At 41.4% G+C, this 14,508-nt stretch overlaps 2 protein-coding genes across 3 annotated transcripts in view; both read left to right on the top strand.

Moving 5' to 3' along the window:
* Window positions 1–14,508, top strand: part of LOC306840366 (delta-like protein 4) — a 94,796-nt gene that overhangs the window by 59,846 nt on the left and 20,442 nt on the right. The window contains exon 1 of one of the 2 annotated variants that reach the window (XM_079369598.1): window positions 7,394–7,486. The exons of the other annotated variant lie outside the window; for it this stretch is intronic. Coding sequence (XP_079225724.1) covers window positions 7,424–7,486 — 63 coding nt within the window. The 5' untranslated portion in view covers window positions 7,394–7,423. Of the gene's footprint in view, window positions 1–7,393; window positions 7,487–14,508 lie in introns of those variants that run through there. 2 annotated transcript variants of the gene reach the window in all.
* Window positions 2,137–6,087, top strand: exd1 (exonuclease 3'-5' domain containing 1). The gene is made up of 11 exons (XM_079369601.1): window positions 2,137–2,332; window positions 2,482–2,547; window positions 2,680–2,713; window positions 2,798–2,874; window positions 2,970–3,043; window positions 3,247–3,333; window positions 3,417–3,521; window positions 3,606–3,686; window positions 4,116–4,259; window positions 4,340–4,531; window positions 5,182–6,087. The coding sequence occupies exons 1-11, from the start codon at window positions 2,203–2,205 to the stop codon at window positions 5,848–5,850; spliced, it is 1,659 nt and encodes a 552-aa protein (XP_079225727.1). The 5' UTR covers window positions 2,137–2,202; the 3' UTR covers window positions 5,851–6,087.

The raw sequence follows: 14,508 nt of genomic DNA, 5'->3' as shown, positions 1-14,508 counted from the left end.
TGTTCTCTAAAATGTGACAGAATGTCATCTCCCCCACGTCATCTATCACTTTTTTATATGATGGAAAAGAGCTGTTGTGATGGAAATGTCAAAGTTAAAAATGTATTGACGTGTGATTTCATCACTATAATCCTTTATTACTTTAACAATTTTAATGAACGTCTGTGTATGTTCTCTGTCATCGAGGTCATAATACTTAATCTGAAGCTTCATTCAAAACAGTGCAGTTCCTTTGGATCAAGTTTTTATCAAATTTTACAAAAAAGCTATAGGCTTTTATTGGTAAAGAGACAGACAATAACCAAACTGATGTGACTATACAGGCCTGTTTAATTTCCTATTGTGACGTTACATTTTCTTGTTTTAGCTTCTTTATTTACTTTAAAGGAAAGCTTTTCAACTTGCTTTTCAGCATCTGCATAACGATCGGGGAGGAATATGTCTCCATCTGTTTTCATTTACATATAGCCTACAGTACATTGTTAAAGGGATACTTCACCCATTTACATGAAGCTGTGTTACATCATGTGTTACATGAACATGGTAGCAGTGTTGAATGGTCGTGAATCCAACCCTCAATTTGCCCTGAGACAAGAGAAATGTTATTGATAATGATATTTTTTAATTTGTGGAATAAAAAAAAATATATATTTTTTGTTGCTTGAAAGTTTTCTTCATGTGATGCAATATGACGCTTTTTGCATCACATGAAGAAAACTTTCAAGCAACGAAAAACTTATATATTTTTTTATTCCACAAATTGAAAAATATCATCTCCAAAATCATGAAAATAACATACATCCGGCCATTGCTGCAAATCTAAAATGTTGTTAGATATTTTGAGAATAAAGACATGATAAGAATGGACAATTTTCTTTCATTCTGTAAAATATGATGACGAACATACTTTAATATTTACAAGTTAAAATCTCTGAACAATTGACTATCTGAAAACAGGGTTGATAAAAAAACAAAAAAACATGAGCAGGCAAGTAATGTAATAATTTGATCCATTTTATAACTATCATCATGCACATTTCATTTATTTAAAGGTTATTTATCAGATGTGTTTTCTTTGCATCCCTTGATACTGGTCGTTTGAAGAAAAGTCAGATATAGCCACTTAGCAGTCAGTCACTTCTGCAGCTGGCTGCTTGATGATTTATGTGTTTCTGGTGTAGAAAAAAAAGTAGACTGACAGACTTCTTAGTTAAAGAATAAGATCAGACTGGGCTACATTTAAAGTCTATGGTGTACTTCTGTATACCAACTCTGGGCACTTACACACTGTACAATGAATACTGTCACACACAAACAGTTACAAGGTAAAGTTTCCCAATCAGATTAAAAATATTTATATTTTTATGAATAAACTGAAGTCAAAGAGTCAAACGTGGGTCTAACACACAGTGTTAATAGCTCTAACACAGCAATTAACTAAATACTTGCTTTGACCGCCCCCTGGTGGATACTTTGAGTTATCTTTGGACAATATGATCATACCAGCTGTTTTTATAGATAGGCCTCATACAAATAAAATGTCAGGAGTTAAATTGTCTCATGACTTCTGTTGTTACTCAATGATCACAGAAATTACACTCACCACAATAAGAAAGGAGCACAGCTTACCCTGTGGAATCAAGATTAATCATCTATAGATAATAAATCTAATTTTAACTCCATGTGCCACTTATCTTAACAGGCTTACATTTGGGTCATGTTTTGCTCCCATTCAATACGAAACACAAAAACCTTGATGTGCCGTTCTTCTCTCTGATTCTATTTCTTTTTCTTCTTTATTTTTTATTTTTTTAACCACACACACCTGCCATTTACTGTAATCCACTAGGGGCACTAAAGCCTGAAACTGTATGCAAATCACAAAACATCTTGAAGGTCCAATATTATTTAAGAGTATGCATTTAAACGAACGATAATCCCCTTCCCAGATTGTTAAATGTAATATTTAAATGGGAGTGGTTGGGTGGCTCAGTGTTAATATTAACGAGGAGCTTTTAAACGCAACATTCACTTTCCCATCATGACGCCACAACGCTCGCGCCTTGACCAATGATCTCCGAGACAACACAAATAGCAAAGTTGGATCATTTCTGAATCATTAAGCTAACGGCACAGACGACGCGTTGAGAGCTCACTGCTCTCACTGTTAATTGTTTGAAACAACTCGTACATTACTTCAAAATGGTTGTGGACGACGTTCAGTTTCTGAACATACTGAAGGGAAAACGCGTCAAACTCACCCTGAAGTCTTCATCTTACCTCGGCGTCGTTCAGCGAATCAACCCCAACAAAACGCTGATTCTGGCGGACGGTTAGGAAAAAAATAAATGTTAATTTAATTAGCGGCCATGCCATTTCGGATGAGTTAACTTTGAAAAATAAATAAATCTGCCTCATGTAGGCCACATAAATAATCACTGTCTGCAGTATGAAGCTAGCTTAACGTGTGTATTGTTTTAGTGAGTGGCTGTAATGGCTGTAAGTTTCCTGGATCAAAATTATTCTTCGGGCATGAGATCTTAAACGGCAAGTCCACACTATTATAAACTATTATTTTTTTGTTTTTTTTAAATAAATGGAGGCTGTGATAAACAATTTACAATATGGAGGTTTGTTTTAAAAGGAGTTTGATATATTCCTATCTTATTTAACTTGCAGTTGAATTTTCCAATGACGCTGAAACAAACCACAAGTAAGTGATGCAGCTACAGTGTGAAGCCACTGTGCTCGCCATGTGATCTCTGTCTGTTAACTCAAAGTACAATGTGCTGCCCAGAAACATCCAAGACCTCAGACTCCAGGAGCACTTGAATGTGGAAAAGTTTCAGCCATACAGGAAGAACAAGGCCTCTGGTAAATGTAGCTAAGGCATTGGAAATGAAGCTAAATCCATATTAAAACGTAATATTGTTTGGATTAAGACATCCTTTGTCACCCTCTCTTTGTAGATGATGATGAAGATGAGGCGGAGTATATCAACTTTGAAGTGATTGATGAGTTTCATCAGAAGTTCGGACCAGCTGTAAGTTGATTTTATATTTTAAAGTCTGTCCAATAAATCTCGTCCTGCCTCATTTTCAAAGTCAGACATACGACTCACTTTGAGTCTGTGTTGATCAGTCTTTATGTTCTTGGCCTGTTTATTACACAGTATGGGAAACTGAGGTCTATGAAGTTGTGTTGCGTTTGTAAATCTCTGTAATATATTGCGTTCACATTCTGCAGGTGATGCATATCAAGAAGCAGCGTGTGATCGGTCTGGGTGCTGATGGAATTGAGGTGTTTCAGCATGGGAGGCTCTGTTGGCTGCAGGTCAGTAGTTCTGAGTTTCCTTTTTTCCTGTCTTCCTGTTTATTGCTCCTTTGCTCATTTCCTCGTGCACCTTTCTTTTATAGATTTCCACGAAAAACAAAGTCTACCTGTTTGATATCCTGGTTCTTGGAGCACGGGCCTTCAAGAATGGTCTTTCCATGATCCTGGAAAATAAGCACATACTGAAGGTAAGCATTGCTAATACGAGAGATACTGTTCATTCAGTCACTGTGATGATTATGATCATAACCTTTTATGTTGAATTTCTACAGGTCATTCATGACTGCAGGGCCATAGCTGGATGTCTGGTTGCTCAATTTGGAGTAAAGCTTACCAATGTCTTTGACACACAGGTATACACTCTCTCTTTCTCTCTCTCTCTCTTTCTTTCTCTCTCTCTCTTTCTCTCTTTCTTTTTCTTTCTTTCTCTCTCTTTCTTTCTCTCTCTCTCTCTCTTTCTTTCTCTCTCTCTCTCTCTCTTTCTTTCTCTCTCTCTCTCTTTCTCTCTCTCTCTCTCTCTCTCTCTCTCTTTCTCTCTCTCTTCTCTCTCTCTCTCTCTCTCTCTCTTTCTCTCTCTCTCTTTCTCTCTCTCTCTCTTTCTCTCTCTCTCTCTCTCTCTCTCTCTCTCTCTCTATATATATATATATATATATATATATATATATATATATATATATATACATACAGGCCTACTTTAGAACAACATTCAACTTTGTTGGCCTAAATTGTGTGTTTTGTTTTCCTGTTCCACATCTCCTCCTTCTCTGACTTCATGTTTTCAGGTGGCAGATGTCATGTGCTTCCACTCGGAGACGGGCGGTTTCCTCCCAGACAGAGTCAGTACGATGCAGGAGGTGGTGAGTCTCCACCTGAAAGTGCCCTCCTCCCAGCTTCTGTCCCTTCAGATGAAGTCACAACTCACCAAGGTGCAGCACACACTATCTCATCAGAGACGGCATTATTTGGGCCTCGGTGTGTTGAATTGGAACACTGTGTGTTTCTACAGGAAGAAAGGGAGCTGTGGCAAAAGCGTCCCTGTCCTGTTCCCCTGCTGAAGGTGATGGCTCTGTCAGTGATCCACCTTCAGCCTCTCAGACTGGTACTGCTGGATGCTCTCATGACAGACTACATGACCCTGGTGGATTCATACCTTAACAGCAGCCACTTTCAACCCGATGAATTAGAGCATGTGAGCATGGTGGGTATCACAAATTAACTCTTTAAGATTATTATTTGGGTTTTATACATTCAGATTGTTCACAGTTGTTTACGTGTCTTTTAAGACAAACAGATGTATTTTCTGAAGTTATTACTTTATTGTTAATTCTCGGCCTGTCCCTCCCTGCTCTCAAAGGATCCCTCCTTTAATATGATTCCTGGTTGAACGATGGTAGATAAAATCTTTCAATCAAAATCATTCATTCTGTACTAAAGAAGTCTCAAGTGAAGCTGAATTTCAATTTGATGATTTAGTCTTATCTTTTTTTTTTTGTAAACATTTCTGACTTCCCTTCCTCAGACTGTTCTTCTTTTCTTTTCTTTTTTTTCAAAATGTTGTAAAGAAAGTAGTCAACTTTGGATTTTGTCTTCCATCATCAGCTCTGACTTTGTGGCAGGGAGGGATCTTATCACCAGATGGAACAAAAGCTGTTTCCAAAGTCTTTTGAGTTTAAGTAACAGACATAAGTTATAAAAGAAAACATAGCCCTGTTTTTGAACCTGTTGGTTGCAAATGAATGAATGCATTGTGGTGTGTGACATTAGGACCCTTACCATCTACTTTACAGTACACAGTAGTATCAAAGTAGACAAGAGGGCAGTTTACACACTATCTGTTTGAAACTTTAGGAGAGTGTGTTGGAGCTACCCAAAGAGCTCAGACAGTTGGAGCAAATTCATTGTGAGAAACGGGAGTGGGCCTCCGATCACTATCCTGTCACTGAGAAAGGACTGCTGGCTCGCTTCAACCCTCGAGCTCAGGCTCCATCCAAGACATCATCCGCAGTGGAGCAGAATATGCTGACGAAGGCCGGTCCCTCAGAACCTGAGATTGTTGATTCGCTCTCCTCATCATCAGCAGATCTTCATCCTACTCGCCCTCCAAAAGACGCCAAAGTCCTCTCTGTGGAACGCCCCGTCTCCACCGTGCCAGTAACTCAAGTTCCAGGACAAGCTGCTGGATCAGATGTCTGCAAACCAATTTCCCCAGCTCATGGTGCAGGGCGAGGGCACATGGAGGTGCTGATGGATGCAGTGGGTAGAGGAAGGCCCTTTGGGAAAGACTCACCAGTCTCGCCCTCGCCTGCTTTTGGAAGAGGCTTCCTTCTTCAGACGTCACATGCTCAGACCAACAGAGTGAGCACAGGGGACAAAGGGACGGCTCCTTTGAGCCCCAACCGTACGTTTACCAAGGAACCGAAGAGCGACCGTGGCCCTGCTGAGGACTCTGCAGGCCTGAGGAAACCCCAGTCCGTCTCCTCTTCACTTACTCAGTCATTGAGGCCTTTCAACTTCTAAAGTAAGCCTACTAAGGATACATCCAAAAAACAAACGTTTCTGTTCCACAGTTTGTGATTCCATACTGTGACCAGTAGATGGCAGTAAATGCTCTTTGTTTTTTTTGCAAGAGTTTGTTTGATGTTTGATGAAAGTTGATGCTGGAAGTCTTGCGTTTTCAAAGAAGAACTAGAAATCTGTTTACTTTTCATGTTTCATTTCAGATCATTTAAATAAATGTTTTAGTGGTTATTATGACACAGTGTGAATGTGTCTGTTCCTTCGTTTTGGCACGTCATCAGAGATTTGCCTTAAAATCCTTCTTGTGATGATAAAGTGGTTCTTATTTGCAGTCTTTACAGTGTATCCAAGAACAAGACTTTATTTTCGTTTGATGCTCAATGTCACTGACTCCTTTTGATGCTGGCGTGTTTGTAGTCATGCAAAGTGTGCTCTAGTAGCTGCACAGTGACAACACAGAGAGCTCCACACACCTTTTGAATCTTTATATAATGCTCAGCACAGCTTGCTTGATGGCCGATGCAGCTTGGACTCTGTGCTTTTATAATTGATTGTGAGAAACGGAGACAGCCGTCGATGGATCTGCTGCTAATTTAGGGGGGAAAAACACGGCAACTTTGCACATACAGGCTGAGCAGTGATTCTTTTTTCTCTGCAGCCTCGTTCGTTTCATTCTGCTGCTCGTATGGACATGAACACAGGTGCCAAACACCTACCTTGTTCTCCAAAAGCAGATCTTTAAACATCAAATGTGCAGCTTGAGATTCCATGCGGAGAGCCACTGCACATCCATTTCAGCCTGGATCAAGGCATGCATGTAACAGCAGGGCGTCGCTCCAGCCTGCAGAGAGCACATGAGCCCCCCTTATTAATCACATCTTATTGCTATGGTTATGTACATGCAGAGGCTTGGGCCCTTTCCAAAGCTTTTTTAATTGAAAGCATGAAACAGATAAAGAAGGATTTTAATTAATTGGGAGGCAGCCCGGCACAAAGCCTCACATCTCTCTTAGCAACCAGCTCCTCCTCAGCTTCTGTTAACCACAAGCAGGGTGGATCCCACCCATATGCCTCCTTTAACCCTTTGAAATGTGTTTGTTACTCAATCTGTTAAACTCCTGCAAGTAAACCTCCCCCAATTAAACACAACTTCATATTTAGACTTAACTCAATGGATTTACGTTTCTTAATTTACCTTTAGCATGGAATACAGAAAGAATGGTAGCCTGTTTTATATATCTGCGTCACTCACAAGTCAGCTTGTGGAGAGATGTGTGTGTGTGTGTGTGTGTGTGTGTGTGTGTGTGTGCAGGTCTCTGTGGGGCCGTGCAGGACAGGCTCCTGTCATTGACAACCAGATTGGGGCTCTTAATTTAGAGGACCTTGCATTTCCTCTCCGTCACAATAATGCCTTATGTGCAGCACTTCCTGTTTCTCAGGCCTGGGAGGAAGGAACAGGGCGCTTGTCACACGGTAGTCACACCGCTTCCTCCCCTCCTCCCCCCCTCCCTCTCCCACCCCCCCCTCCCTGCTCTCAAACTTCAGACAGTGTTGTGTCCTTCAGAGGGGAAAGATGACTGCACCTTCAGCATCACAGCAGGATGCTGTCGGACTATTTTTAGCGCGAGTCGGAAAGGTAGTGCACAGACATAAACACAAACTTTAGGATGTCCAGCTGTGTTGATTTAGCATCCGAAAATGGAGGTTCAACTGTGGGGGCCGATTTTATTGTTTTGACTGAGCAGTGGGAACCAGGAGGCCTGCTGTTTTACTTCAGGTGTGATGGAAATGTGTTATCCAAAAAGAAATGATTAGCACTTAAAATATTAAAGTTGTCCTGGAAACCGTTTAGTGCCCCATAATTTAGCTGCACAGTGTCCAAAGACACCACCGAGACTTTTTGCACCCATCTGAAAAAAACAAGAGTCAGCCTACTTTCCTCCCCACCTTATTTGGTTTACGCCATGTAATTTTCATGCTACAGCAGCTCCAGTTAGCAACAACAGCAAAGCCACAAAGTATACAGGACAGACGAATGTTCCCAGGTAACTGTCCCTCATGATGATCCAGGCTACAGATTTGTTTATAATTATTTGTTAATCATTTAGAAAACAGGGATAATTTACCAAAACCACTCCCTTTAAATGGCACCTTGACAATTGTCAGCTTGCTTGGCATGTCATTAAATGTCACAGTTCAGTTTGCTGACTAAGTGTCCATACAGATCACGGTGCATTTCTCTCAGAAAGCTGACACAAACCTTTCGGACCACTGGACTGTCAGTAATCACATTGTTTGTGCACTTCGTAAACAATTTGACACACGATTGAATCCTGCCATACAGACATTTTTTTTTTTTTTTTTTTTTTGAGCTAATGACGGGCCTCGCAGCATCTTGTTTATTCCTGAGGTGGCACAAGCGACCTTTTTGATTGGCTTGTGGAAAGAAGTTGATCCGATGGTTTTCCACCTGAGTCATACTGTGCAGAGAGGTGCTATCCAGCAGTCAGACTGTTGCGCAGCAAATTAGTGGCATGTCAACAAAATAATCTCAGTTTCATTATTCACGTAACCACATGTAATCCCTTTGTAGTCCGAGGCAGGGAGGAACATAATCAGATATCAGGTTCCACTCTGACACTGAACTGCAGCCAATCTTCCATCTGTTAGGAAAAACCTATTGTTGAATCCGCCTTCAATCTCCCCCCCCCCCCCCCCCCCCCCCCCCCCCCCCCCAACCACTACTCACCACCTCTCCCCCTGTCTCTCTCTCGCATTACAAAATGACCCTCTTTTGCTCTCCCCTGGTCAAATTTAACAGGAGAATAAATTTTTAACGTGAGAAAGGCCGACCTATCCAGATGGCGAAAAATTAGAACAAAACGCAGCATCAATATTTCAGCCAGTCAAGTGGAGGACAGAGAAGACTACTTGATTACTTGAGTCAAAGTAGAGATAGTCCTCGTCAAATATGACTCCAATACAAGGGAAAGTTGCTCAGTCACGAAAATACAACATTGAAAATGTTTCAATGTTGTATTTTCACAATGCACAAGTATAGTCAAGAATCCCTTGGTGTACATTCTCTCTATGTTGTTTTTTTTTCTTTTTTTGAGAAACCATTGTTCAACTTAAATGCTACTGTTTCCCAAATTTGCAGCTCCTGATTATTAATAACAATAATTGGAACAACTAAAAATAGCTGATGACCGGGGGAAATGTCAGCCAGGCTTTAAACAGTGAGAACACATTCACATTTGTGCAGCTTATTCCTCGTGCTTTTAGAGCTCCCTTTGGTTTTTTCGCCTCTCTGCAGTGACGTTATCAAACATCCTAAACTTAAAACCCTGTGTGACAATCTCTTAACTCCACTAAATGAGCCGCCTGGTCTGAGTGATGTTTGCTCTGCTCGACGGTCAGCTCGCCAGACGTTAATGTTAGTGTCCCTGCTGTCAGGAACACAGCTCAGGGAGACTCCAAGATATGCACACATTCATTACAGCAGATATATTCACAGATGCAGGAACACAATATGCATCTTTATGAACTGCTGCTTTGTGTCTGCTCAGTCAGCGTGATGCGGCAGGACCTTAAGGGCCTCTCCAAAGGGGTCCGCCATATTGTGACCTTCAGCTGGGACAGAGGAGCTCAGACAGAGGATGAGTGACGGATGAGAATGTGTTTGATGCAGAGGGAGCATGTCTCAGGAATGTCCTCAGCTGGTCTGTCTGTGTATGCATAAGCACACTTATGAACACTTGGTGTGTGCGTGTGTTTTTTTTTTGTTTTTGTTTTTCCACACATTTTGTCGTAATGATAGCAATGTTTGCTCGTAGGTTGGACTTCCACTCTGCTCCAGATTGAGACGTTTTGATTGGTTGTCCCAGGAGAATCAAGCCAAAGGAATTTGATTCAAAAGGAGTGATAATTGATCAGAGGCCTGCCAAACTACATAATCATAAAGGGGCATTTTCTTCAGCCACAGCTGCACTTTGTGTTAGTAAGCTAATTCTAACATGCATCCATGGGCTAACAGTATAATGATAAACCATTTAAATATTCCCTGATAATCTTCAGCAATTTAGCACTGCCAGAATAAGCATTTTAGCGTCTATCAAAAGGCACCGCTTGACGTTGAAGCCTCTCCTGTGGCTGCAGACTTCAGGAGTAGAATTGGTGTGGAGGGAGGGAGAGATGTATAGATGGCATGTCGGTCCAAATCTGAATTTAAAGCCTCATATATGAAGAAAAAGTTAGTCATTTTGTTTACGTAGTTCAACGTGAGAGGATAAAGAGACAGCAAGATTAAACACGGAAAGACTTTTTCATACTGAGAAGCAGCTGAACGCTCCTGAGTGTTTGACCATCACTTAATCAAACCACAGCGAAACTGGTCGAACTACAGTCCCCAGGGCTCAGTGACTGCATATCAGAGATAATGGCACAACTAGCGGTATGCTCACCATTTGTGCAATAAACAAGGACGTGTCAACAACGATCAAGAAAATGAATGATACAAATCCCCCATGAGCTGACTACGTTCTGAAAGAAAGTTTTCTTTAATGCATTGATGGTTATAAAACGTGACTGAATTTGACATATCTAAACTATTTCCATGTGACTGTTTAATCTTTCGCAACATAAAGCAAAAGTTCTCCTCCAGATGTTCTCAAGTGATGTTCAGGCTTTGCATGATTGAGAAAGGCCACTGTGGGTCAAAGGAGAAGGTGTTTTTTTTTTGTTTTTGTTTTTTTTAACCAGAGATTCTTGTAATTAGTTATTAGAATATTGGCAACCCCTTCAGCTACAAATGTCTTTGTTTAAAAAGATGGGAGATTAGCTGTTGGCAAGTTTGTCATAATTAAAGCCTGCATTGTGTAAGGTGTGTGTGCATGCACACAGCAGTAGTTGTAGCCACAGGGAGGAGGGTCTGGAAGAAGGGCTTGGAGGGGGGGGGGGGTTCCCTGTGGTTGGCTGAATTAGTGCCCGCTGGTTTGGCCTGGCAGCTGCTCTCTGAGCCTGGCATGCTGACAGCCTGGCACTGTGGCATTGTGTTGTCAGGGCCAACCAGCCGACAGTTAGGGAGGAGGTAACTCCAGACCAACCAAACACAAACTCTTTGCTCATAGCAGGCTTTGTCTTCCAAAACAGCTTACCGTATGTACACTTCTTGTTAATGCAATATCATTGGATTAGTCGAAGATTAAGTTGGCTAATTAAAGAAAGCAAATTCTATCGATGTCATCAGGGGAAATGTAAATGCCATCCTAAGCTGGTTATGACAGTCAACCATAATTGAACATGTGAACATTATGTTCTTTTTGGAGCAATGTTCGGTTCAGAACAGTTGAGGTGTCACATTGACTTTGCTGCCCTTTGTTCCATGATTATCATGAGGCACAAACTTTGACTGTATGCTTGTGGGGAATTTAATTTAATTCAAACTGCTTTATCAGGAGCAACACAAAAGCCTTCAATGGTGAATTAAAAGTAGTGCCAGGTTCTTGTTCCTGAGTTAAGATTTAATGACGTCCATTTCCTGGATTCATTGGAATTCTAATGAAGGATAATTTTTTAATAATTCTTAAAATGTAAACATTTCAAATGAATACTTCTTTGTGTTTCTCAACCAACTTTCAATAGGATGTTTAAGTGCCACCTATTTCATCACAACTCTAAAGACATACTGAGCAGGTCATTATGGTTCTGATGCATGCTGCTTTAGGTGCTTACGGAGGTTTTTATGGCCCTTGTGTTGAGGGTGTCACTGGTGGGATTTGGGGAGATTCTAGGACTGCCAGGGCCTGCTGAGCCTGCCTTGGCCCACATGCAGCGGCTTCTGTCCAGGCATGGCACTGGGATATCTTTGGGGCCCAAGAACACCAGCTGCTATCTATGTGTCGCAGACAGCTGTATCTGAATATTTATACAAAATGTAGATTAATGTTTGCTTGTTTGGACCCACATGGTGGTCCGACGAACAGGCCAAAGTGTAAAACTGCCCAAAGAGGTCAAAGGTGCAGTATGTCTTCCTTGGATCTGACTTGTGCTTGTAAAGTGGGGTGTTTTGCATTAAACCTCAAATCAGTGGTGCCCTCGGCCTAGTGGTTAGTTTGCACACCCAATGACGGCTGTTGTCCTCCAAGCGTGTGGACCTGGTTTCAGTTCAACCTCTGGCTCTCTCTCTTCCTGGTACATCCCCTGCCATGTCTTAATAGAGGCATAAATACTCATAAAGAATACAAATTAAGAAAACACAAATCAGTGTTCAACAAGACAATGAGTGTTGACCACCCATACGTTTGAAAAATAGATGTTTGCTGCTGTGGCATGCTGGCCGGTTCGCTGTATTTATATTTGGCCCTTTCATGCCTGGTCATTGGAGGACCTAAGAGCAGCTGCCTTTTTGTTTTGTTTTTTTACCAGTGGCTACTCCTTTGCACACCTCGTACACAGTCCAGCTTCTCCTTTGGTTGATGCCATTCATCTCCTGCCAATGTGTGACTCAAACAATTTCATTCAAAGCAATGGCCATCATCCACAGCCATTGCCCAACCAACCATGGAGTTGGGGTTTTTTTTGAGAGAGAGTTTTGGTCGATGTTTGGTCAAATAATCTGTTGGCTGATTGCAGTTGAATCTGCGAATGTGTTTTGGAGAGTGTTTTGAGGCTGGAGTTGTATTAAATGAGCAGATGGTCTTTACTTCCCTGCTTGAATTAGTGGAGTGGACCAGTGGGCACACAGATGCAGATTTGTGTGTAAACTGTTTTACCTCCCCTCTCTTTGTTTAGTAATGGGGATGGCAAAATGGTTGCTAACTGCTGATGGACAATGGCTCGGCCCTAATGAGAGCAAAGTGTTTTGGTGCTGCCGGTATAATGAGGATGGATAGAAGGGGCTAATTGTTGCAACCATCTGAAGGTACCACAAGCCTGTATTTAATTTTTCGATATTAAATCAAAAAATGTAATTATGGTGCATTCAAACAATTCTGAGAGTTTGAAGCGCAGAGTAAAGGCAGATGTACTAGGTTGTCAAACTGAACCAAAAAGGTGTTATCATTACAGTGAGCAGTCTACTGTATGCAAATCCATCACAGGATAGTAAAGCCATAAGATTACACAGCATAGTGCTCATTTACTCATCCCTTATCTCCTGCGTGGCCACTTGCTGACCCTGCAAACACACTGACACAATGCCAATAACACAAGGTGTAAAACTACGGTTGTGAAGTCTGTGATTATTACGAGTGAGGATCTGCTTGTCAGCCATGTTTGTCTGGTGGGTCCCTCAGTAATTTATGGAGGAAGTGGTGTGTGGGTGTTCCTCTTCCATTGTAGCCAGTGTACCTCACTCATCCAGAGCTGGATCTCTTTCTGTTTAGTGGACAATTGACCACCATGCTTTGGAGTAAACCACCATTTAACTGCACAAAACAGCAAGCCCCTGATCATTGTCATGAATGTGTTGTCCTTACTGAAAATGCTTATTTTGATTTCAGTCCTGGATGAATACATCACTCAAACTATCGCTTTGGAATGATTTCTGATAATGACCTCAACATGATTGACTATTGCCTGATTACAAATTGGGTGATTTACTTAGATAAACAATCTTCAATCTGCCCATGACTAGGATGAATCCAAATAGTCAGTATAGTGTCTGCCCTGGCATAATGGGCGCAACACACAAAAAAGCTTTTGTATCGACAGAGGACGTTTTTTTTTCATTCTCTCCTATGAAAAAAAAGTTATTGTGAAACTAAAGATAAGCGCCTAATGTTATTACGTCTTTTGAAATTTATGACTGCTGATTGTGGATCTAGCAAAGCTCACACAGCCGTAAAAGGAGACATTTTTGCAGAGGCTTACAAGTTTCCCATCAAGCCTGTGCCTTTGCTCACTGTGGCAGCAGGGCCAGAGTACTTTCCCGTCATTATGAGTATTCTTGAGGAAAGTGTGACTGAAAATGGTTTCCAGGTTTTTACTTCAATCTGAAAAGGGAGGGATGAGAAAAGGGAGGGGCCTGGTTGCAGGTATAGCTATGTCTGTGAAAAACTCATAAACTTCAACGAACATTCACTTCATTTTCTTTCTTGACAAACGTCACATTTTTCACTGCTAAGAACATCGGTCGTATATCAGGCTTTTGGCCGCACAAGCTTTATTCTCTTACTGTCAACCAGAGGCAGACGTTAGAACAATAAGCATTGTGATGTCCGACAGTGACAAACCCCTCCAGTTCTATGAGTTCCACCAGGGGATGACACCCGTATGTGGGGGGAAGTGGGTGTAGATAAGGAAGGGAAATGACACAATTTCCAAAAAGTTTCACGTCTTTGATTTTTCTAAACATAAAGATAAAAGTAATTCTAAGATATCCAAATGTTAAATCGGCATACTCAGCATGTTAGGTGGCTCCCAGCAGGATTCCCTCGGTAGAGTCGTATTGTCTGAGGAGGAGCCACATTGTCTACAAGGCTCCCATGTTCCTTTGTACCCTGATAGGTTTACCAGCGGCAGCATGGAATAAGGAGTCACTCTCCCATAGGACAAACAGGAACCTGCCTGAATGTACCCGATGCTTATCTGTCTCTCCCATGACTACTGTCTGCTGTGAAAACCTAGATACCACTAATGTTGTTTTGACAGTTCTCC

Source organism: Symphodus melops (assembly GCF_947650265.1).
Source record: "Symphodus melops genome assembly, chromosome: 19".
NCBI classification, from domain to species: Eukaryota; Metazoa; Chordata; class Actinopteri; order Labriformes; family Labridae; genus Symphodus; species Symphodus melops.
This window is presented reverse-complemented; position numbering and strand designations above follow the sequence as displayed.